This window comes from Coffea arabica, chromosome 6c (genome assembly GCF_036785885.1).
Source record: "Coffea arabica cultivar ET-39 chromosome 6c, Coffea Arabica ET-39 HiFi, whole genome shotgun sequence".
Classification (NCBI taxonomy): Eukaryota; Viridiplantae; Streptophyta; class Magnoliopsida; order Gentianales; family Rubiaceae; genus Coffea; species Coffea arabica.
In genome coordinates this window covers 20,775,186-20,799,434 of record NC_092320.1, presented here as the reverse complement: position 1 = coordinate 20,799,434, position 24,249 = coordinate 20,775,186, and the positions used below count along the sequence as shown (strand labels likewise).

The following is a 24,249-nucleotide window of genomic DNA, read 5'->3' as shown; positions in this document are numbered from 1 at the left end:
ATTTAAGACTTGATTTTTGTTATAGTTACCTGGTTTCTTTGTGTGCTTGAACAATGTGAATCAGGTATAATTCTGCTCATTATACCTTCAGCTTGTTGCTTAGAAGGAAGAAATAAGCATGACTATGAAGTGAAGTTGTATATATAAGATGAATTGGAGTTGGTCTTTTAATTGTTATTGAAGTGAGGTGGATTTTGTCAGAATTCTAGTCCTTATTACAACTCTTTTGGGTAGGAAGAGTTTTACTTGAATTGAAAGTATAAATTCTTTATCACTCTTTTTGTTAGGTTAGGTTTCACTGGGTTCTAATTTTATATTTTTATGTCCATTAGTGCCCCTTTCACGCAATGCAAAGTCATAAAAGAGAATGCAAGAAATGTGTAAGGTTATGCACTTTTGTATTTGATACACAGATATAGCATTCAATTTTCCTTTTCCATCATAACTTACTTCTGATAGTTGAGAAAAAATGTCTATCCACCTACATATAGATAAAATCCGGTGTTTTGGGTGAGCCTTATGAGAACCAAGGTGTTAAATAGGCTTACGTTATGTCAAGGCTTGTTGATCTTCTATTCACTGCTGGTTTAATCACCAAGTTAGTGGTTAGCTATGATGTTTGATTGCGGTTTTGCATTTTGTGCACATATTCTCTATTTTGATTCTGTTTCACTTGTGTAGTTGTTGAGAATATTTTTAAACAAGAGGGTCTTGAAGTGCTTGGATGGAGGCAAGTCCCAGTTGATACTTCTATAGTCGGCTTTTATGCTAGACAAACCTTGCCCAACATACAGCAGGTTTTTGTTAGAATTGGTAAAGAAGAGAACGTTGATGACATTGAAAGAGAACTCTACATCTGTCGTAAATTGATTGAAAGAGCAGTGAACTCTGAAATCTGGGGAAATGAGCTTTACTTCTGCTCATTGTCCAACCAAACCATAGTTTACAAGGGAATGTTGCGGTCAGAAGTTCTTGGGAGATTTTATTTTGACCTACAGAATGATCTTTATAAATCACCATTTGCTATTTACCACCGGAGATACAGTACAAACACCAGTCCTAGATGGCCTCTAGCTCAACCAATGAGGTTTCTTGGTCACAATGGAGAGATCAACACTATACAGGTCTTGACTGAACTTGAACAATATGCTTTTCTTTTCAGCCATTTATATTCCTTTTTCATGGATTTCTTTGTGGTTCATTTTATTGATCCAAAAGGCTTTATACAGGGAAATTTGAATTGGATGCGATCTCGGGAAGCCTCATTGAAGTCTTCTGTTTGGCGTGGTCGCGAGAATGAAATTCGTCCTTTTGGGAACCCAAAGGCATCTGACTCCGCGAATCTTGATAGTACAGCAGAGGTATTAGCCTGCTTCATTATGGAAATAGTTTACGTGGTTGTTGCTGGAATGTGCTTAATACAGAGTGAAGTTCTAGAGGCAACAACACACCAACATGTCTTGGAACCGTAAATTGCATTCGGCTGAGATTAATCAATCATGCTGCATTTATTGTCATGTATCTTTATCAGTATGTGCTGCTAAAACGAAAAAATGAGACTATAATTCCTAGTTGATCTATGTTGGTGGATTTTATGAATAATCAAATTGGATTCAACTGCCTATTCTGACATAGTGTTGAACTGTGCTTTCTTGCTAGTCTAAATTATATACGTTGGTTCATTTCTCTTAGAACTTACACTTGTATTGGTTAATTTCCATTTCTGTTTCTTGTATACAGTTGTTGATAAGAAGTGGTCGTACTCCTGAAGAAGCTCTAATGATTCTTGTCCCAGAGGCATACAAGAACCATCCTACATTGTCTATAAAATATGCTGAGGTACTCATAAGAAGGATAGTAACAATTGAAACAACGAATGAATCCTTATGATGCAAATTCATGAATAGTCTCTATGAAACATTTTAATTTTCATATTTTGCAGCCTTTCATGTGAATGATCTGAATATAGTTTTCTTTTGTATGTTTAATCAGCGGGGTTTAGGCTAAAGGCTGAATAATCCAAGTGGGTCTGACTCTATCTTTTCTCGTTTAGGTTGTTGATTTTTATGACTACTACAAGGGTCAAATGGAAGCTTGGGATGGACCTGCTTTACTTTTATTTAGGTGATGGTTTCCAATGCATAATTTGTTGTAAAATGTGTTTTAGCATTTAGATTAATGACTCATTTCATTTTTTTTTTTTCAGATTTTGTAATTTTAGAGTCCCACTGTTTGGCTGTTATGAAGATTCGGTTTGTTACAATAGTATTTCATAGAATATTGTGATTTTGAAAATCTTGTTACCTAACAATTTTTAGTGCTGCATGTTGGCAAGTTTGCTACATACACAGATGGCATGATATACAATTGTAATTGTGGTTGTTCTTCATCATGATGAAATGTTAATGATTTTAATCACCATGCATTTGTTTCATGTCAAGGAGCCCCTAAACAGTAAGCTCCTAAAAGTAGGAAGTATGATGGAATGCCTTTAGTTTTTCTTAGCATTTTTCTGTTGTAAATAAATTCATTAATTGCTTTTAAGGTGTTGATGTTGTTGTTACTTCCTTAATAGCTGTCTACATAATCCAGAAAATGCCTTTTCTTGTTGATATCCAATGACACTCTGAATGTTTGCTGCAATTTGTGCATGCTATGATTATTTTATTCCATACATGTATGTTGAAATTGTCTATGCTATTTCATTTAAATAGCTTGCACTATCCAAAATTTGCATGCTTGTTTGATCTGCTTAGGAGTTTTTTTTTTTTTTACCCTTGGTGCATTTAAACCACACTGAGAGGTATTATTAGGGTCACATTGGGTTTTGTTACTTTTTACGTAGTTATTAGAATCAAATGTGTGTTATTAGAGTCAGCTTTTGACAATGGTTACGACTTTGGAGTTGCAGAGTTGTTTAGTATTTTAAGAGCCTCCTATGACTGAGCTTACCACTGATAGGCATCGAGTTTACCACTGATATGACTGTCAATTCCAAAGATTAGGCGCATGTATAGTTGCCATATACAGTTTTTTATCACATTTTTGGGCTACTGTTTAGCCTAGTTTCAGTAAAGTTCTGTAGGACAAAATTTCAGTTTAGCTTTACAAGAAGTTTTTAACTGTTAACAAGTCTCCTTTATACCTTGCTTGTAGGAATGTATGCATGATTTGCTGTGTATTTGCACTTTCAAATTTCTTGTGCACTGTGACATTATACAGTGCATGCACGTTCTAAGAACTTGATGAAATGATCACCTTTTGTTTCTTTGTAGTCTCTCAAATATAATCTCATAAATTTTTTTCTCCTTTGTATGTCACAGTGATGGGAAAACAGTTGGAGCTTGTCTTGATCGTAATGGACTTCGCCCAGCTAGGTATTGGAGGACAAAAGATAATGTTGTCTATGTTGCATCTGAGGTGCGTCTCGTTTGTTCCCTGTGCTTCTCTCCTCTATACACAACTCATGAGCTATGATTGAGGTTGCGCAACTCGGAAATCTACGAGATTTTTCTGCAACAGAGTTTCTGTTGCAATTGTTAAACTCATGGATGCAATCTTTATTAGCAGAACGGCTAATGAAATTCGAGTGAATTCTGGTAGGCAACTGGTTTCACAAATCAATTTACTGTTGAAAATTGAGAAGTGACGCTTGAGTAGACTTAAATATTTGCCTAGAGTCAAATATTTGTACTCACCGGTTTATATGCAGAAATTAGGAAATATCCTGGTGTCCTTTTGCCAGTAACAATAGTCCAGGAGTGTGCAGCATGCATGGCGTTGTTTACTCCATTGTGTCAATCTTTTTCCTTTGCTGGAATCATTATAGTTTGATCTGAAATCATCATTTGTTGCTCTTTCGTTTGATTTGAACTCATCTTGTATAGCTGTTAATAACTTCTGGTTGTGGTTCTAAGCTAAAGTTTGATTGTAAATTTGATATTTCATGAATCTTCTTAAACAGATATCTATGGTATTTGATACTATCTCTTGTATGTCCATACTTTCACTGTTTCACACAAAAGTAGAAATACACACATATGTACATATACTTGCACTATTTGTGTATGTATAAGTGTAGGCTATCCATGCGAGAAAACCTTTTGACCTACAGTAGGCATGGTTCAAAGTCATGATTGATTTTCTTTCTGGTTGAAGCTATACATATTGAGTCCCTTCTCGAAGCATGTAGTTGATCTACTCTTAGTTTTGCACTTAGATTGCCTGCTATTTCATTTAGTACTATGTTAGGGTAGCACCTTAATTTTCTCTTAATGAGTTTCCATTTACCTCATAGGCCATTTCTTTTTTCATCTAAACAACTGAGGTCAGAGGAAAAATCAAGTAATGCTTGCAAATGGATAGTTTAGTGGAGGAATGTGAAGAAGAAACATATATTACCTACCTAAAGACAAATGAGATTACCATGGCTTGTGAGTTTGCATGAAATTGTATGTGTCTGAGAGATGAAAAATGTATTTTTTGTGTGTCTGAGAGAGAGAGAGAGAGAGAGAGAGAGAGAGAGAGGGAGAATGTGTATGTGCATATAACAGAGAGAATGTATACCTGTGAAACTTAGTATTTTTTGAGTGGATGTTAATCTATTAGTTCAACAATCCAGCAAATTAAGTGATACAACTTTGATTTAAATTTTTGTCTTATTAGAAAAAGCACTTGACGTATTAATATTTAGTCCGTAATTGGATTCTCAAACACCACCAAAATATGCAATTTCTTCCAACCGTAACTTTAAATAAAGGCGTTCATATATTTTCCAAAGTATAGGCACGACATTATAGTGGAAGGATTTTCAAACATTTTGTTCCATGTGTCATTAGCACTCAAAAAACTTTTGGGACTATTTATGAGGAAGAGGGTCATGGATTTTGCACGTGATAGCAAGTGCACTGTAGTGGATCGTTGTTCAAACATTCTGCTCCACATGTTATTAGCATTCAGTTTTGGGGATTATTCTTGAAAAAAGGTGGTGGAGGGGATGCACAATGCTGTTTGAGAGTTTGCTCTATAAACAGCAGGTAACATGTACATGAAATGACAACTTTTTAGAGCAATAACCCTTTTCTAAGATGGAGCAACTAATATACCTTCACGAATCGCTGAATATACATTGGAAATCCAAGTCTTTTTTCTCTAATGCTTTGTTAAGAAGCTTTCGGTCAACTTTTTTTGCATCTTCTACATTTTCTAATGATTTAAAATGGTAATAGTTCTATGCGGAATCTCAGTTGTGAACATGGACGATTACATAAGACTGATACAGAAAGGGAATACCATCACGTGGGAGTGACGAACTGAATGTGATCCCTTTGATTGTTGGCTAGGTTGGTGTTCTTCCAATCGACGAGTCAAAAGTCATGATGAAAGGCCGTTTAGGTCCAGGAATGATGATAGCTGTTGATCTAACAAGTGGCCAGGTTTGACAATTCATTTACTGTCGTTACCCTAACTATCACATTCATTTGCTGTTTTCTCCATTTCATATAAACTGGGGCATAACTGTCTTGGGCTGAATGGCTTTAGAGAGAGTTATCTTTTCATGATGTTTGAATGGACAGTGCATAATAATTTGCCATTAGTTTTCATTTCGGTTTCACCTAGATATCCACACAAATGCATGTTAACGAGTATTAACAATGGTGTTTACTGGTATTGATTGAGTATGATGACGTCTACAGTGAGGAAAAGCACATAAAACTGGTATATTGATAGATTTCGGATGGGTCTAATGGTACTTACTACCTGATAGTTCTGTTACCTTTTGGATTTATCATGACATAATTGAAAAAAAACTTTCTTGAGCTTTTTGATTTTCATCTAATGTTGGGTTAGCTGTTCTTGTTCATTGCCCCGTCTATGAACTACTCTTTCAGGAATTGCTGACTGTCAATATCCTTTTGCTATTTCTTTTTTTTCCCTTTTATTGGTCTGTGGAAATTCTTCTACTCCTTTTTATTGACTTTTTTTTGAAGCTTTTGCTGTTGTTCTCACTTCTAATTTGTGGTTTCAGGAATAAGATTGATTATAATAAATTAGTTGAAATAGTTATTTCTCTATTCTACCATAATCTGTTGAGGCTCCAAAATTGTGACTGTTACAACACTTTCTCTGACCATTTATTATCTAAACAGGTATATGAAAACACAGAAGTTAAAAAACGAGCAGCACTATCAAGTCCTTATGGAAAATGGGTTACTGAGAACCTGCGGTCCTTGAAGCCTGTAAACTTTCTTTCTGCAACGGTTATGGACAATGAAGCAATATTAAGGCGTCAGCAGTAAGCACCTGCAGTATCTAACTATCTCACTTTTTTTATTTGTGGCCTTGAGATGCTTTAAAATGCTACCATTCATCCATGAAGATTTCAGGTCATCCTTTCAAATTTCCAGTATTGCTGTTTCATATAACTCAATTTCTTCAGTCCTCCATCACTTTTCAGACTACATTGGGATGCTTGTTCTTCTTTTTGCTTCTAAGTAACCAGTGCCAGCAATTTTATTTTACAATTGATGGAGTTTCCTGAGGAAATGTGTAATTTTGATGACACTTTCTTAACTGGGAATTAAATTAAAATAACATTGAGAACATTTAGAACATTATAGCAGTTGTTGTCATCAACAACTAAAGACAGTTCCTTTCATTTTTCTCTTGTTACCGTTTGAGTGGTCATCATATTGAAGATCCCTGATTCTTACATGTGTTGACTTTAGGGCGTATGGATATTCAAGTGAGGATGTCCAAATGGTGATTGAAACCATGGCTGCACAAGGAAAGGAGCCCACTTTCTGTATGGGAGATGATATACCATTAGCAGTATTATCAAGGAAGCCTCATATGCTTTATGATTACTTTAAACAACGGTTTGCTCAGGTTAGCAACAGTCCTATATAAAGCTCTAGGTAATCTCATCATGCACAAATAGTGCCCTAAATTGAGCACAGTACTGCACATACTTTATGATTAGTAGTCTTTGGTTAAAGTCAAATGTGTTTCTCTGGATGTTTGTGAAGAATTAATAATGTATTAGTTGGTTGAGATTCAACAACTTGGTATCTTGTCAAATCTTATGATCTTTGCTCAATCTTGGTGCTAATGAAGTTTTTTTTTTCCCCATTGATTGTACCCTTTGTGGGGGGATTGGTTGACATGTTTGGCTTAAAACTTGTATTGGTTTCAGGTCACAAATCCAGCAATTGATCCTCTTAGAGAAGGTCTAGTGATGTCTCTAGAAGTCAATCTTGGGAAGCGTGGAAATATACTTGAAGTTGGACCGGGGAATGCCTCTCAGGTTTATTTTGCTTGGCTTTTTATTTTCTTAACTAAGATAGTCAAATGCATTTCATTTTTTGCTACTTTTCTGATATTGGATATGACGTAAGTCATGTTTACTGTTTGTTTTTTCCCTTATTGTTTCTTTTAAAATTTCTTCTCTTTGGTGCTTAATTTGCCTGGATTATAAGCAGATGATTCTGTCAAGCCCTGTACTTAATGAAGGAGAGCTTGACACTTTGCTCAGAGATCCAATCTTGAAAGCACAAGCTTTGCCAACCTTTTTTGATATTAGTAAAGGGGTTGATGGTTCCTTGGAGAAGACAATATACAAGCTCTGTGAAGCTGCTGATGAAGCTGTAAGAAATGGTTCACAGCTGCTTGTTCTCTCTGACAGATCTGATGAGCCGGTATGTTTGCATGGCAATTACTTTGAATTTGCGTTCGGCAATGTCCTTTTGTAGATGAAGCAGCATATCGGTGTTTTACGAGAAGCCTTTCTTGAATCTCATTTGCTTACTTTACTGCTTCTGCATGGAAGTCCGTCTAACTAATTGAAAACAAAGGGGAATTACTATAATTTTTTTTTTATGATTCTGATATAGAGTAGATGAGTATGTCCCAGTCCTGAATTTGTTCTGGAATGAGTAGTTTATTGATTTTTCTGGGATCTGCTCAATTGAAATGTGTGTTTGGTTCCATTTGAGTGGGACATTTACAATTATTCATAAGAGGCTTCTCTAGTAATGTCATGTTTATTAAATCATGAGTTTAAGATCCTTATTTCATAATTCTACTTTTGCTCTTGATTAGGAGCCGACCCGCCCTGCGATTCCAATTCTTCTTGCTGTAGGTGCTGTTCACCAACATTTGATTCAAAATGGTCTTCGGATGTCGGCTTCTATTGTTGCCAATACTGCTCAGTGTTTCAGTACTCACCACTTTGCTTGTTTAATTGGATATGGAGCAAGGTCAGTTTTGTTTTCCAAGATTTTATCGATTTTTTAATTTCTATTGATGTAATGTTTTTTGTGTTGTTCTGCAAAAAATGTTGTCATGGAATGCTTTCAATTTGTTGATCTATCTTTTGATTTGTAATTTCACGAGTTTTGATTAAAGATCTTTTTTCCCTCAATCCCATTCTGCTGCTCCTCTTTGTCCTGTGTTCTAGCAAATTATAATAAGATATGCTGTAGTGCTATCCCTTTTTTGGTTGCTAGTTGTGGTGATCAGCAAATTTATGTCTAATTACCTGTGCTTTTATGAATTTATGAATTTTTTAGTTAATAAAGCATCTATTTTCTTTATTAGACATATCATCTGAAAATTCAGAAAACGATTCGTCATGTATAAAGTTCAAATTGATTTCTCTGGAAAGATGCTCTATCAGTCTATTCCATTGGATGCTGGCCGATTCTCACCTTAATGTAAGCTTAGTGTATTTCAACACTAACATCTAAATCATATATAGTTGTAAATTGTTTGTGGAATATACAGAATCAGCTTAAAGCATCATAATATTGAATATTGTATCTTTGGAAAAATCACTGCTCCTGCACATGTAACATAGACCTTGTTTACTTGAATTAAAAAAACAGAAATATATAACGTAGGATGAAAAGAATATTTAACAACTCAAATGTCTTCTTGCTGAATTTGTAGAAGGTAAGTGGCCCATGTTACCTGCATCTAGTTATCTTGGCAATTTACACTGCAAATGGTACTCTGTGGCAGCCACAAATTAGTTCTCCCACTGTTATTCTGGTAACCTTTCTTTGGCTAGCCTAGTACTTGAAGCAAATGAAGTCCTGTTAAGATTTTTACTTGTATATTGTGTCTTCTATAAGCTTCATTGATTTAGCACTTTAGTGCTCTACTGACAGCTGTATTTCACAATCATCAGAATTGTTTCAGTGATAATGGAAATTTGCCTTTCTTAGTCAAAAGTGGTCAGGAATTCATCAATTTTGTTCTACTTGTAGTACCTATACAACGGGGTGTGACCTGATTATAGAGTAGGCAAAATATGAAGAATTTACACCATAACATCCATCAACTGTTGAGATAATATTCATTCGTTATTCAGGTTACTTTTGTTAGAAACTCTGTCTTGCAACTATTTGTGTTGTTTCAAGTTCTTCCTTGTGTTGAGTAATTGCCTGAAACTTTTTGCATGTCCAGATTAAATTGATTCCTATCCTTAACTCTCCACGTTAAAAACCTAAAAAGTTAGGAAAAAGAAAGGGAAGAAGAAGCAAAAGAAGAAGAAAGGTAAAGGAAAGGGGGAAGGAAAATATTAGCTTAAACCCCTGAAAGTTGGCTTACAGCTGAGTCTGTCTCCTATCTGGGTCAAAAACAATTGTATCAAAGCAATTTTTTGGACATCTTTGTTTTTTGTAGCAAATTTTCATCCTTTCCTTCATCTCTTTGGTGCTACTGCATTCCTTCATTAGCTTTTTGTATCTTACCTAAATAACACACATCGTTTATTTTCCAAAATTCATTATTCCAGTGCTATCTGCCCATACCTGGCATTAGAGACATGTCGACAATGGCGTTTGAGTAATAAAACGGTGAATCTGATGAGGAATGGGAAGATGCCCACAGTAACAATTGAACAGGCACAAAAGAACTTCTGCAAGGTCTGAAAATTTCTGGTGGAAAAGTATTTGTTATGCATTCTGCTCTAATTGGTTATGTCAACTATGGTTCATTTTTAATTTCCTGTTACTTACATATTGCATGTAAGCTGGCAACATAGCATGTAAGGCATACAATGATCAGGAGTAAGGAAAAATAGAATACTTTGGGTTTGATCAATGCATTAAGCGCAAATATTGGTTGGTGATTATGTTTTTAATCATGATTGACCTAATCTATATGCCTGATAAGTCCTTGTTAGCTGAAATGAGCAATTTTTTCTGAGGGATGATCCCTTTTCAAATCCTTGATGAGATGGAGGATACCATTTTGTATAACTATATTAATTCTACCTTGTTGACTTTGTATTAGTATTTCTCTTTTCTTAAGTACTTCATTTAATTAGTTTATGAAGGACTCAAGTGTTTCTCACATATCAATCCAACATTCGCACTTCATAAACTCTTTAGGGGATGTGACAGGCACTTCAACTTATTTTTACATCGAGCACTGCTGAGTAGGCCAAATCCAAAACCACCAAGCTACTACCACCATTCTTGTAAATTGCAATCTTTTTGTATTAATATTTTTTACCAACAATTATCTCATACAAGTATAGGAGGATTCTCTTATTTAGGCCCTACCTGTATATTACTTTTTTGAATAAACAGTAGGCCTAATACTCAGGTGACATCATGTTTAAGGATAATGACATGCTTTATGTGAAGTATAGAAATAATGTGAACCATGTTTCACTCTTTTTTTGTGTCCTCCTCATAGACAAGGTTCTGTGCTTTGTGGATACTTGGATATTTTCTTGCTGCTAAGAATTTTCCTTTGATTAGAGTCTTATCCATAATATAACCCTTCATTTCCATGAACAAATTTTTCTCATAAGAATGTAGTTATACTCTGGTGTCCTCTGCAATTTTTGCTTGGGCCAAAATTTAGTCTATCTGCAGGTACAATCCAAAATATGGTATGATTTTACACTTAAATTTTTTTAAATTATAATTAGGGAATGGCTTGTTGTCCATTTGTGTTTTTATGCATTATCAGCTTCATGTTTGCATAATACTATTGTTTGATTTAGTTCTGGGTTTGTATTATATCATTCCACTTTGGTCTGATTTCTTACTTCCCAAGCAAGATTCACTATAGTTTTAATGAGGACAATTTTAAAAGAGTGAAGTTAAGGAAACAGTTCATTTTGTCAATGTTCGCGATATAGAATTCTTGTTTTCCAGCTCTTCAGTCACAGGAGAAAATCTTTCGTGGAAATGATTTGCTTCGTGAAGTAGAAAACTACTAAGTACTGCATGCTTAAGATGCTGAGCAGAAATATTTATTGCTCAATTTTGTTTTCAGGCTGTTAAAGCTGGTCTCCTCAAAATCCTCTCCAAAATGGGCATCTCATTGCTATCAAGGTTTGTGCTTTTTCAAACTTACTGATGAGTTCCTTGGGGTTTTATCCTCTTACATTCAAGGAAATATGGATGTCAAAACTCCTAGTTTTCTATATGTTAAGTGCTCATATGCAAGCATGCGAATCAATAGTATACTCTTTAATTAACATGGTATATGGTGTTGTGCCAAGTGCTTCTGGGATCAATTCAAAAAGATGAAAAGTAACATGTTTGTTTTCATATCCTAGAAATCCTCGCGATGGAGTGTTAATGTCATGTGTTTGTAGTGATTAATTAATTTTTATCTCTGTATTCTATAGTTCATTTTACCTTTAGTACAAAGTGTAAGGAGGTTAAAGGTTGCTTTAGTAAAGCAATAATATGGGGAATAACATCCTTAAGAAATGGGGGCTATTAGTAATTTTTTCTTTGTCGATATTTTGATTAATTTTTCGCACCATGGGATCCATACTGATTTTAGGTAACAAGTATGTACTTGTCTTTCACTCATCATACTTCTGGGATTTTCTTGCTTTGAGGGAAACTGCTAACAAGTTACTTGGTTTTAGTTATTGTGGTGCACAGATATTTGAAGCCTATGGACTGGGGAAAGATGTTATTGATATAGCATTTTGTGGGAGTGTATCGACTATTGGTGGCTTAACCCTGGATGAGGTAGTAAACTCAATCATTGAGCACTTATTTACTGTCCCATATTTCATATTGTGTTGTAAAGAAAAATATTTTGGAGTACAATAAATGGAACTGTCTTCTAAGTGGAAGAATGACTACTAACAATTAGGCCTGTCAAAAAGGAAAGGATATGCTTGTGGTACAACTGTTGTTTTTGCTAGCATAACTTCCTAGAATTTTGAGTTTGGTAGGGATAAATCAAGGATAAGCTGTATTCATATCCGTGGCTCTTGGCTAGAATGCCATCACACATTGGTTGAGCTGGGGACCCCAGAATAGTGGGATCTCCACTAGCAGGGTGGGGCATGTGACAAGTAATACAAGATTACTTTTGTAAAATATGCCACTGTACCATAACTTGTAGAGAAAAATTGTTTGTTTTAAATGCTAATCTTTCCAAACATAGAAGTTTTCCGTATAATAGCCAGGTTTGTAATATCAAATAAAAAGGTTACAAATAGTATGCTAAGTACTTTAATTGGTTAATTAATTTATGTTTTGTAATCAGTCAATTATTGACACAACAGAAATCCTCCAACGTTGTCACAAGCTTGTCTTTACTTGGATAGATCAAGTCTTCTTGTCCATATCTTGCTTATTGGTATAACAATGTGGAGGTTGGTTTTTCCTTATTATAGATGTGGACTACATTCACTTGCATAATTGGCTTTAATTTTTTCATTTGATGGTGTAATAGTTATTTGTTGTGTTCAAATAGCTTCACAACTAAGATCACTTCAGGTTTTACGACTAAAATAGTGTTGGTTCTCTACAGCATAACCACAGGCGTATAGGATATCAATTTAGGTTTTTGTCCAATACATTCCTGTAGCTCATGTAGTTGTTTTGGGTGCTTTTTGTGACAACCAATTTTTTCCAAAACACCCCCTTCCCCTCCCTCCCTCCTTCCCACAACCACCAGCACCACCAGCACCCCTCTCCTCTCTTTCACACCCACCACCACTCTCAAACTCCCTCCTCTTCTTGCTTCTCCTTTCCACCCTTCCCTCCTTCTTCCCCTCTTCTTTTCCTACCCCAACCCTCCCACCCCCTTCCCCCTCCCACCACCTTCTACCCCCCACCCATCTCCCATTTCCTCCACTTTCCTCCCCCACCCTGCCCCGGTCTCCCCCTCTCCTCCCCAGATTTGGTTGAAAGGAGGGGAGAGCAATAGCAGGGACGGGAAAGGGGGAGGGTGAGGAAGAACATGGTGGAGAAGAGGGAAAGGGAGGAGGGGTTGGCTGGTGGGGGAATCATGTGGGGGGAGTGGGAGAGGGAAGGGTACAGGTGGTGGTGGTGATTTTTTTTTTTTTTTTTTGTGGGGGAGGGAGGGGTGGTTTGTTCTAATAAAATTTTAGGTTTTTTAGCAAGCTGCTGTAGTTGGCTTTCTGAAAAAATTTGTTTGTCTAAAACAGCCCGAAAACAGACCAAAGGAATTTTCAATCTTTAAGGGGATAGGGGTCAGTGACCCTCGCTTCCCTCTTTGCAGCTCCATTTACTGTCATTACAGCCCTTGAAAACTTCAATTAGAGGTGTTGATAGCTAACAATTGCACTCTTTGACTTGAGAGTCCACTGAGAAATACCCCTTGACTAGTAGACATATAACTCATGTTACTAAATAAAGCTTCTGTCTGGATTCAAACTTCCTGGATACCTTCCGCCTAAAGAATTAATTATAATTCTGACTTCGAAACAAAATGAAAATTAAAACTCTCCTTTCTCGTAATCCTCATCCTCTTCCTTTTCCTCCCGTGATCATGAAACATTGCACTGAGCAAAGGATGGTAAGGCTATTGGCTACATAATGAAGAGATCAGAGAAAGCAGGCTGGGGAAGATGGAATTGGTGAAGAGATGGGGAAGAATATGAAGGGGTCTTGGAAGAGGCAGGGGAAAGAAGGGTTGGCATGATGGAGTAGCCATGGTTAAGCTGGAGGAAACAGGGAAGGGCGACAGATGAATGCTCGGGAATGAAAGAGGGAGCTAGGTGGAAGAAACAGAAGGAAAAAGGTGCATTTGGAGTGATGGGGTTTGTATTTTGATTTAAGTTTTTGCCTGTTGTTTTTTGTTTTTCTTTTACAAAGAAGAAAGAGTGGGCATCTTTTTCTTCTCTTTAGTTTTTATAACACATAATCATTACACAAGTCAGGCAAATGTTTGACATTTTTAACAGCTACAAATCTCTGTAGGATGTCTAATTGATGGGGCTCTTTGTATAGTTCCCAAAATCTCTGGTGGTCTTGGCTGTAACTTGACTAAATTACAGAGGTTGTAAGTTATGAACCATTTTGTAAATGAAGTATATTAAATTCTGACTCTTCCATTGCATTCACTATTCAAGGAGTATAACTATTTTGACTGACATGTTAGGTAAGCTTGACTCATTTTTGTGCTTTGAGGTTGACTTTAAATGTTTATTTTAGGTGGAATTACCTAATAACAATGTCTCAAATGTACTTAAACAACTGATGGTTATAATCTTGGTGGATGAAATTGTTGCTTAGTCGTTGAGAATCTTGGATCAAGTAAATCTAGAGGTTGTGATAGAGTATACTTGGAAATCTGACTCAAAATAACTTGGTGTTTTAGGATATAATCTCCTTGCATATAGTTGGCTTTGATGTCCGTGTTCTGCACATATGCAACACCAAGTGTCAAACTCAAAACTTGTGCTATTGGGTGGAAATATCCATCAGAGATGCCACATAACTTACAGTCCTTGAAAAAGTCTTCCTCTCATCTTCAAATGGATTTTTTTCATTTCATGCAGCTAGCAAGAGAGACATTGTCATTTTGGGTGAAGGCTTTCTCTGAGGATACAGCGAAAAGACTTGAAAATTTTGGGTTTATTCAATTCAGACCAGGAGGTATTACTACTGTACATGCTTATCTTACATATAAACATATTTTACCTTTAGTTTCAGATTTTGCTTGAAACTTCACCATATTCCTTATGTAAGCTTAAGTGCTAAAGTTTTTATTGTATTTAACCAAAGGGGAGTATCATGGCAACAACCCTGAGATGTCAAAACTGCTTCATAAAGCTGTCCGACAAAAAAATGAAAGTGCATATTCAGTTTATCAGCAGCACTTAGTTACCCGACCTGTGAATGTGAGTTGCTCTGGCTAATATTTGTTTCGTTCCTTGTTGATCTTTTAGCATCGTCTAAGTTATTAACATGGTTAACAGAGAAGATGATAATAGATAGAGTTTTACCACCGTTTTACTCATTTATGTAACTTTATGGATGAGATTATAAGGCTTCTCTAACTATATAGCATATTTTCATTTGTAGGTTCTCCGGGATCTTCTTGAATTTAAAAGTGATCGTCCCCCTATTCCAGTTGGAAGGGTTGAGCCTGCTTCCTCAATTGTGCTGCGCTTTTGTACTGGCGGAATGTCACTTGGAGCTATTTCTAGGGAAACTCATGAGGCAATTGCAATTGCTATGAATAGATTGGGTGGAAAATCAAATTCAGGAGAAGGTGGTGAGGTAATCGACTGGTTTTTATGCCAGACGCCTCAATGGAAGATTGTGCTAGTTTCATTTCATCAACTTGGAAACATTTGCAAGTTATGGTTGTTATATTCGAAATCATACAGGATCCAATTCGCTGGAAGCCACTTACGGATGTCGTTGATGGGTATTCTCCAACATTGCCACACCTTAAAGGTCTTCAAAATGGTGATACTGCTACAAGTGCTATCAAGCAGGTCAATATGTTATACTTAGCTTCAAAGATTTTGCATGTCGCCTTTATCTGTGTCAATTGAAGAGCATTTATATTGTAATATGGGGAATAGTTGGATTTACCATTTTTATTTTGCAGGTTGCTTCCGGACGCTTTGGTGTTACTCCAACATTTTTAGTCAATGCTGATCAAATAGAGATCAAAATTGCTCAGGGTGCAAAACCTGGTGAAGGTGGGCAATTGCCAGGAAAAAAAGTTAGTGCTTACATCGCACGATTAAGAAATTCTAAACCTGGTGTACCCCTTATATCTCCTCCTCCACACCATGATATCTATTCCATTGAGGATCTTGCTCAGTTGATTTTTGACCTCCATCAGGTTGAAATTTAAGTATGCAATTCTTTTTTGTAATGCTTAATACAAATGTCAATTCAAACAAGAAAAGTAATTTATAAGACTCTATCTAAAACTAGGTTAACCCGAAGGCTAAAGTGTCAGTAAAGCTAGTAGCAGAAGCTGGCATTGGCACAGTTGCTTCAGGAGTTGCGAAGGGTAATGCTGATATTATACAGGTATCAAGATGTGACTAATTGTCTATATGCTCTTTTGAGGATTCAGCATCTGCATGTGTTCGTGTGCCTGCGTGTATATTGCACTTTTTGCTCAAAATTGTCAGCTTTAGGATATTTGTGACAGAAAGCCTAGAACAACTTTGCCCTTCCTTTGGTTGATTCCAAATTAGAAAAAGGCAAGGGTAAATGATAATCGTTAATTAACTCTAATCCAACATTTTGGTGATGGCTTGTCTGTCAAAGAAACAAGGTAACGGCGATTGCTTTTTTCTTGGATAGGAATAGTTGTACAGAATTCCTCTAGGATTTCACTCATATGAAGTAGAATGGTGAAGATTCTAATAATTCATAATAACATTGGGATGTTAGAGTTTTATCATCTTGTAGTTGTGCAATTACCATTTTTTTTTTTTGGGGCTATTGGATTTTAAGGAAGAGGTTTGGACATTGCTAGAGTCTGAGAACAGAAAATTCATTTCCATATATGTGATCCTGGAGCCGTGATTGAAAATTGCAGTTCTTGTTCTTTCTTCCTGTTCTACTTCAGTGATCAAGTTTGCTTCTTTCTTAGAACACAGCTTTACTTTTGCATGATTGAGAATTTCTGGTCATCAATGAACACAATAATTTATTGGCGTTTTGTGCTTTTTTCCTTTCTCATGAGTGCCTTCTCATTTTGCATCTACAAGATCTATGAATACAATATTTCATTAAGTAGTATTCTTTGGTCTTTTGTCAAGTATGGATAACTTTTTTAGTTCAGGGTGGTAACCATGGGACAAAAACTAACTATCAAAGGAAAACTAAATCAGACCTTGTATATAACTGTCTCCATCACCACTTAAGCAAAGAACATCCAAGGAGGAAAAACAAAAAGAGAAAACAATTGGCTTAACTATGACTATGGTTTTTCCTTCTAGTTGTCAGTATTTGGTTGCACCCCCCCCCCACCCCCAAAACCCACCCACCAAAGAAAAAACAACAACAAAAACATAAACAATAATCCACCATAGCTGCTGCAATCCTCTATTGACAATTTGATTTATCAGATATCAGGGCATGATGGTGGAACAGGAGCTAGCCCTGTAAGCTCAATTAAGCATGCAGGTGGTCCTTGGGAACTTGGACTGACTGAAACACACCAGGTTTGTAGAATATATGTTAGAATGAATTGTCATAATACTGTATCCTATTTTGTATGATGATCTCATGTTTTCCTATTGATCTTTTGGGGTTAATTCTGTTATAGACCCTTATTGAAAATGGGCTTAGAGAACGGGTCATACTCAGAGTTGATGGTGGCTTCAAAAGTGGATTTGATGTTCTTATGGCTGCAGCTATGGGAGCTGATGAGTATGGATTTGGTTCTGTGGCTATGATTGCAACTGGCTGTGTAATGGCTCGTATTTGCCACACAAACAATTGTCCTGTTGGCGTTGCTAGCCAGGTATAGATTATTCTTTAGTAAATATTTCTATAGCATTTATCAATGCTTGGTGTTTATGACTTTTTGCTGGTGATCCATTTTTCTTTAGAGGGAAGAACTACGAGCTCGTTTCCCTGGTGTGCCTGGTGACCTCGTTAACTACTTTATCTATGTTGCTGAAGAGGTAATACTTCTGTTGCAAAGATCATGCATTTTTCAGCTTTACTTGAAAGGGCCTATTTAGTCATTAGCAGTCTTAGCAGTTGAACATGCTAAGGAGATTTCCAGCTTTAGCGTAGTATTTGGACATGCCTTTGACAAAACTAGAGGCCTTCTTTCATGTCTAGTTTAGAATGAATGCATCTTCTCCTCCTTAGTAACATGACATTATGCATTTTCTAAGCAGTACTTAGGAGATAGTTAGGTTTGAAGCCAATATGTCTGCTCCCTTCCATGTGGGGAGATCATAAAAACATTTATGGGTAAAAAAGGTTTAGGAGCACTCTATTAGAACATATACATTTCCTAGCTTGCCAATGACCACAGGTCTTTCATGTTGGGATTGGCTGATTGCACGACTTAAAACATATCACAGTATGGTGCTACAGTGATTGCTTCTCTCTATGTTGAACACTGAGTTGTAAATCCACAAAAATCAAAGTTCACATAGCAACTGGTCTTGGATATTGGAGATGCTTTGCCCATTTTGGGCTTTTCATTATGCAAAACTGGTGCTTAAACACTTATATATCGTTTTGGTTTCTTCATCCAAGATCTGTGGATTGGGGAAGCTAATATGTATTAAGGGTGCAATACCAGAACTCTGGAATTTGAGAAATGGAATACCTTGATTAAAATTATATTTTTCAGTTAGTCTAGATTCTAGCTTCAACAAGAATGATGATTTGGACAGAGTATGATGAGAGATGAGGAAACACATTGCGGCTCTTAGCGGGTAGGTCCAATAAATGCGTCACTGTTGTATAGACTGTTGGTGAAAACATAATGGTTCAGTGATTCCTGTCGATCAGCATTTGAATGTATAGCCTATAATTTAGACAACAGATAAAATGGATCACAAAGCAAGCAATTTAATTTTCTTGTATATATTTTGTCCTCTCTCTCTCTCTCTCTCTTCCACTTGTAGTCTCTGAAAATGTTTCAGTTAAACCTGCTTCTCCCTTTTCTCTAATGTGCTGGCCATTCTTGGAAATATTTTGACAGGTAAGAGGCATGTTGGCACAACTGGGTTATGAGAAACTGGATGATGTTATTGGGCGCACGGATCTACTAAGATCTCGAGATATTTCATTAGTGAAGACACAACATCTTGATCTAAGCTATATTCTTTCTGTATGACTCCTAGAAATCGTTTGTTGATCATTTGCACCCTGCAGATTGTTTCTTTGGCCATGATATTCTGTTTTGCTTTTTAGAATGTTGGACTACCAAAGTGGAGCAGCACTACCATTAGGAATCAAGATGTTCACAGTAATGGTCCTGTTCTGGATGATAATTTGCTATCAGATTCAGAGGTAGTATAATACTTCAAGAACACTCTTACTGAAAGAATCTAATGAGCCTTTTGGCTGTAATGGCTTTATATGGGTTTCACTTTACGTGTCAATTTTAATATACAGACTTTGAGTTGGTTATTTAACTATTGGATTGTTAAACACTGAACCCTCAAATTCATCTGGTAGATTGAGAAAAATGCTTGTCACATCTTTTAAAGAAACATTTGCCTTTTTGGCCTGTGATTGGTTTGGTTGAAGGGGTGTCAATTTGAGTGATATCCATTTTGTTGTTCAGAACAGCCAATTTGAATCAATTGAATGGTGGCAAGCGTGAATCTTTGATTGTTGATTTTACCAGCTAACTTGGAGGGCTTCAGGATGATTCACATTCTTGTTAGGATAGGGTTTACAAGTAATAACAGAACAATAAAGGAAAGTTGCACTCCCCCACCTCCCACCCCCGGCGGGCCTCTGTTTTCTGTGTCTCTCCCTTTCGTTCCTGTCTCTCTTCTAATCATGCTGGAGATTGCTGGCACCTGTACAAGCAAGTATTTGATACTTTTATGTGGAAGTAAGCGATAAAAATGTGAACGCTATTTGGTATCATGAATAATTTTATGCTTTTATGTAAAGCACTGGTAAACAACAAGAATACAACAGCGAGCATTCATTACGTCATTGTCATGTACTGGATTTTACAGGCTTGCAATTACTGAAAGTTTGTTTTACGAAAGGATATAGGGAATCTTGTTAGTTTACCTCCTGTATAATTAAATTCTGCAAACTGCTTTTTCATATTGTTTTGATGAATTTCTTGTTTCTCAAATGCTCTTTTTCTTCTTTTCCTTTGTATACAGATATCAGATGCGATTCAGAATGAAAAGGTGGTCCACAAAACCGTCACAATTTACAATGTGGACCGTGCTGTTTGTGGCCGTATTGCAGGAGTAGTTGCAAAGAAATATGGTGACACTGGATTCGCTGGGCAGCTCAATATAACGTAAATATGGCTTAGTGATTTGAACATTGAGTTTAGAAGGAAATTATAGCGTTTTCTCATGTTATAGTGATCCTCTACATGCAAGATGCATTTACCTTTCATATTTCATGTTTCTTCTTCTCAGGGCATAAACTTGTTCTTGCAAATAATGGATGCATATTTGTTTCTTTTCTACAGGTTTACAGGGAGTGCTGGCCAATCATTTGGATGTTTTCTCACACCTGGAATGAACATCCGACTTGCTGGAGAAGCTAATGATTATGTCGGAAAGGTTTGTCAATGAAATTCTTATATGTTAGATAATTCTGTAGCCCAAATCATGGAACTTGATTATTATTTCTAAAAGTTATTGGGTCATGTTTAGAATTTTCAAGTAAATATTTGCTTGGGTGATTTGGTAGTCACTTCATTTGAATGGCCTATTCTTTTTAATGTCTGACACCTTTTGTCCACTTTATGGATCGTAATTATGTCATAAAGCTAACTTACAACTAAACTGAAAGGAAAAAAAGGGTATGATATATATTTCTTGTCATCCCATGCTCCCACTGCCCAGTAGGTATACGATCGTCATGCATTTAATTTATGTAGCCATCTAAGATGAGCTTTCATTTTCAGGGTATGGCTGGTGGTGAATTAGTTGTAACTCCTGCTGAGAGTACTGGATTTTGCCCAGAGGATGCTACAATTGTAGGAAATACCTGTTTGTATGGGGCCACAGGAGGTCAAGTCTTTGTAAGAGGAAAAGCTGGGGAGCGTTTCGCTGTGAGAAACTCACTTGCTCAAGCTGTTGTAGAAGGCACTGGCGATCATTGTTGTGAATACATGACTGGGGGTTGTGTGGTGGTGCTTGGCAAGTGAGTATCTTCTCTTATCATGTTCTGTTCATTGTTGAAAAGAAGAATGCAATTACGTACTTTGTCCTTCTTCAGATAAAAACGTTGTATCTTGCTTTTTTGGTAGGGTTGGTAGAAATGTTGCGGCTGGTATGACTGGAGGTCTAGCTTATATTCTAGATGAGGATGATACTCTTATCCCCAAGGTTTGTGATATGAGATGTATGAACAATAGAGGTGTATGTTTACGTTCTGCATGCATATGTTAATTCTTATGTTACACTAATTAAATGGATCACCAACTACCTCGTCTCCTTTACAACCTGGGACCCTCTAGGAAGAAAAAATAGAAAAAGAAAAAGGGAAAGCTAATCCAGGGCACGTTTAATAGGAGGTGAATTTCCCAAATCAAAGTTCTCCCTCTTACAAATATAGCTTGAAACACCATCTTTGGTTCTTTCCTTTATGTTATCTGATTCCAGAGTCACGGAAGTTGTCTGACATATCTGCCACATTTGTAGATGGCATCCACATTTTCAACTTTCTACTACAGTGAAAGTACTTAAGAAACTGCATAAAGAAATTCTTTGTGGTTATTGCAAATACAGAGTGGGGACACTGCTGTGGTTAAATTTAATAGAGAATATTGAGACCAACTTTGATCCTTTAGATGTTTTGACAATTTACAGCCTACTTCTTGTATGCATAAGAACATGCGTGTCCAGTTAGAGCACTCGATTATTAGTAGACATCTTTATTTTATGTTTAATCTTCTATTTATCTATTGAGATCCTTAGGAGATGGAATAAGGTGCACTAAGGCAATGAACATGAATGTATTTGTATTTGCAGGAAGGTCTGCTCTGACACTCTCCTACACAAGTTTTACAATGAGATCCAATATAAGTCATTTTTCATGAGCTCAATAATGTTTTTTATGGAGGAAAAAATATATTCACAGAGCCAGGGGCTGATCTTTGAATAGAAACTGAGAATTTTGATTTAGCTTGCCCCTGATGCTCTCTCTTCTGAGGAATGTTGAGACAATTGGAAAATCTAAATTGTTAATAATGATAATTTTGAATTTTTGTGAATTCAATGTGCGAAGTTGTTTGGTTGCAAATTAACAGCAGAATGTGATAATGTAAAAACTGCTTGTAAGAAGACAATTGAAACCACAGAGAATGATTTATATGCTAACAGATGTAAGCAGTCTTCTTTGATCTGGACGTAGAAAGAAGATGACTTAAGTTACAGATGAAAACATAATCTTTGATTAGGATAGTTAGGAATTGTAAGTTGATTTATATAGGATCAGTCTGAGACAGCTTTGGCCCTATATCAAATTTTTTTATTGATTTCATTAATGTTTGTCTGTCACATGCAAGCCAACATGGTGCCGATCTCTTGGTAGTGATACTCATGATATTCCGAAGTGCATAAGTACGAGCTTTCCAGAGGGTTTACAAACAAAGCTATATCAAAATATAGGCCATTTCCCTTCTTAACTGAGGCATCAGTAGTCTTGTTACTTTCTCTTCAACTATACGAGATAGTCAACTGCTATTGTTGATCTTACTTTCTCTTCAACTCATGAGCTCTTGCTATGCAATGGCATGTGTTGATCTTCCCACATTTGTGGTGTCATTATGACATGGACTCATAAAGTTGATGTCTGGCGTCAAAAATGCTTTCCCTCTTAATGAATGTCATACCTGCTGTATCTTTTCTAAGTTTAATGATTCCTAGCTTGTGAATTATTCAATGTTATTTATAACAGGTGAACAAAGAAATTGTGAAGATCCAGAGAGTGCTTGCTCCTGTTGGCCAGATGCAGCTTAAGAGTCTTATTCAGGCCCATGTTGTAAGTTAGACATAATCAATCACGTTATTTCTTGCATGAATACTTGTTCACGAGAAGAAGAGAGAGAATGTTCTGGACTCCTAAAAATAAATTGTATGGTTTAAGAATGCTTGGAATTGTTCCTTTGGTTCACTGTCTTTCTTTTGGCTAAGAGATGTAGTCGATACATATTGCTATCCTTCCTTTGGTAAAAGTTTAAACTATTGCCAGTATCCACTATAACATTTTCAGTTTTCCTGCAAAGTTTGTGTTCAAAATAGGAACATAGTGCACTTCCCTTCATTTGTTACCCTTAAAAAGGTTTTTAATGGACACTGCTTCTGTCAGTACTTCCATATGACGCTTCAATTTGATTGCTAGTTTGTCTCCAGAATCTTAACTTACACTTGCTGGAGAACTAGCGTCCTCTTGCCTGTCTAATGCACCTAACCAATACTCTACGTAGGAGAAAACTGGGAGTAGCAAGGGCTCCTCCATTCTCAAGGAGTGGGACAAATATTTGCCACTCTTTTGGCAGCTAGTTCCACCTAGTGAAGAAGACACTCCTGAGGCTTGTGCAGAGTACGAACAAGCAGCCACTGGACAGGTGACGTTGCAGTCAGCATAGGCAACAGTGGAGTTAAGTTCAAATCTGTGGCCTGTTGCAACCAATCGTCGAATTGTATAGGGAGATTGTTTATGTCTTCTGGCATCAGATTCCTAGAGATGGAAAAAGATTTCGAACGTTAACTGTCATCATCGCCTGAAGCTGGAGGCCTTGATCTTCATCGAGCAACCGGTGTTTCATAACATGCTTCAGCAGCTCTATAGCGATGCTGCGCATACTTCAGATGTTAGATGCTGGTTTTTCTGAATCTTACGGTGGTTGTCTGGACTGGTGCCTGTGACTGGAAATTTTGGAATTTGAAACAGCAAATGTAAATATGGCTTTAAAAAGCCCCTTTTGCTGCCCCTTTCTGGCTTTCTCTGATATTCCATGTCTTCCCAATAAGTTGTAAATATTGTCTTCTATCATGTAATTTATGATCAAGACTATAAATATTAAACATATTCCTTGGACGCAAAATTTCACTAAATCAACATTCTACAATTTTCTGTCGTCGACGCTTGAGTTGGTCATACCAACACCCCCCCCCCCCCCCCCGGCCCAAAAAAAAAACAAACAAAAGGTAGGTAAGAAAACATAACTATTTTGACGTTAAAAAGAAACAAAATGGAGTGCTCTAAAGCTCTATAAAGTCTGCAATGTTTTTAAACCTGGATTGAGGATTGAAGTGAAAGAGACTTCGGTTTGCTGTTTAATCGGTTTCATCTC

The 24,249-nt window shown here is 36.6% G+C and overlaps 1 protein-coding gene and 1 long non-coding RNA gene across 2 annotated transcripts in view; both read left to right on the top strand.

Annotated features, from left to right (window-relative positions):
• LOC113694059 (ferredoxin-dependent glutamate synthase, chloroplastic) overlaps positions 1–24,000 on the top strand; it is a 31,273-nt gene extending 7,273 nt beyond the window's left edge. Inside the window, exons 3-33 of the mRNA XM_027212914.2 lie at positions 682–1,124; positions 1,230–1,361; positions 1,741–1,839; positions 2,054–2,124; positions 3,324–3,420; positions 5,343–5,435; positions 6,150–6,295; positions 6,729–6,888; positions 7,196–7,306; positions 7,482–7,697; positions 8,101–8,258; positions 9,800–9,929; positions 11,296–11,354; positions 11,903–12,008; positions 14,798–14,894; positions 15,024–15,139; positions 15,324–15,521; positions 15,632–15,742; positions 15,859–16,098; positions 16,194–16,292; positions 17,342–17,437; positions 17,542–17,739; positions 17,828–17,902; positions 18,943–19,071; positions 19,155–19,253; positions 20,093–20,235; positions 20,413–20,506; positions 20,854–21,092; positions 21,199–21,277; positions 22,851–22,934; positions 23,380–24,000. Of these exons, the coding sequence (XP_027068715.2) occupies positions 682–1,124; positions 1,230–1,361; positions 1,741–1,839; positions 2,054–2,124; positions 3,324–3,420; positions 5,343–5,435; positions 6,150–6,295; positions 6,729–6,888; positions 7,196–7,306; positions 7,482–7,697; positions 8,101–8,258; positions 9,800–9,929; positions 11,296–11,354; positions 11,903–12,008; positions 14,798–14,894; positions 15,024–15,139; positions 15,324–15,521; positions 15,632–15,742; positions 15,859–16,098; positions 16,194–16,292; positions 17,342–17,437; positions 17,542–17,739; positions 17,828–17,902; positions 18,943–19,071; positions 19,155–19,253; positions 20,093–20,235; positions 20,413–20,506; positions 20,854–21,092; positions 21,199–21,277; positions 22,851–22,934; positions 23,380–23,541 (4,280 nt within the window). The 3' untranslated portion in view covers positions 23,542–24,000. The remainder of the gene's footprint in view (positions 1–681; positions 1,125–1,229; positions 1,362–1,740; positions 1,840–2,053; positions 2,125–3,323; positions 3,421–5,342; positions 5,436–6,149; positions 6,296–6,728; positions 6,889–7,195; positions 7,307–7,481; positions 7,698–8,100; positions 8,259–9,799; positions 9,930–11,295; positions 11,355–11,902; positions 12,009–14,797; positions 14,895–15,023; positions 15,140–15,323; positions 15,522–15,631; positions 15,743–15,858; positions 16,099–16,193; positions 16,293–17,341; positions 17,438–17,541; positions 17,740–17,827; positions 17,903–18,942; positions 19,072–19,154; positions 19,254–20,092; positions 20,236–20,412; positions 20,507–20,853; positions 21,093–21,198; positions 21,278–22,850; positions 22,935–23,379) is intronic.
• On the top strand, positions 3,505–3,841 carry LOC140008546 (uncharacterized). The gene is made up of 2 exons (XR_011815972.1): positions 3,505–3,599; positions 3,713–3,841. It is a non-coding gene; the product is annotated as an uncharacterized lncRNA (long non-coding RNA).
• Positions 24,001–24,249: the final 249 nt, after the last annotated feature.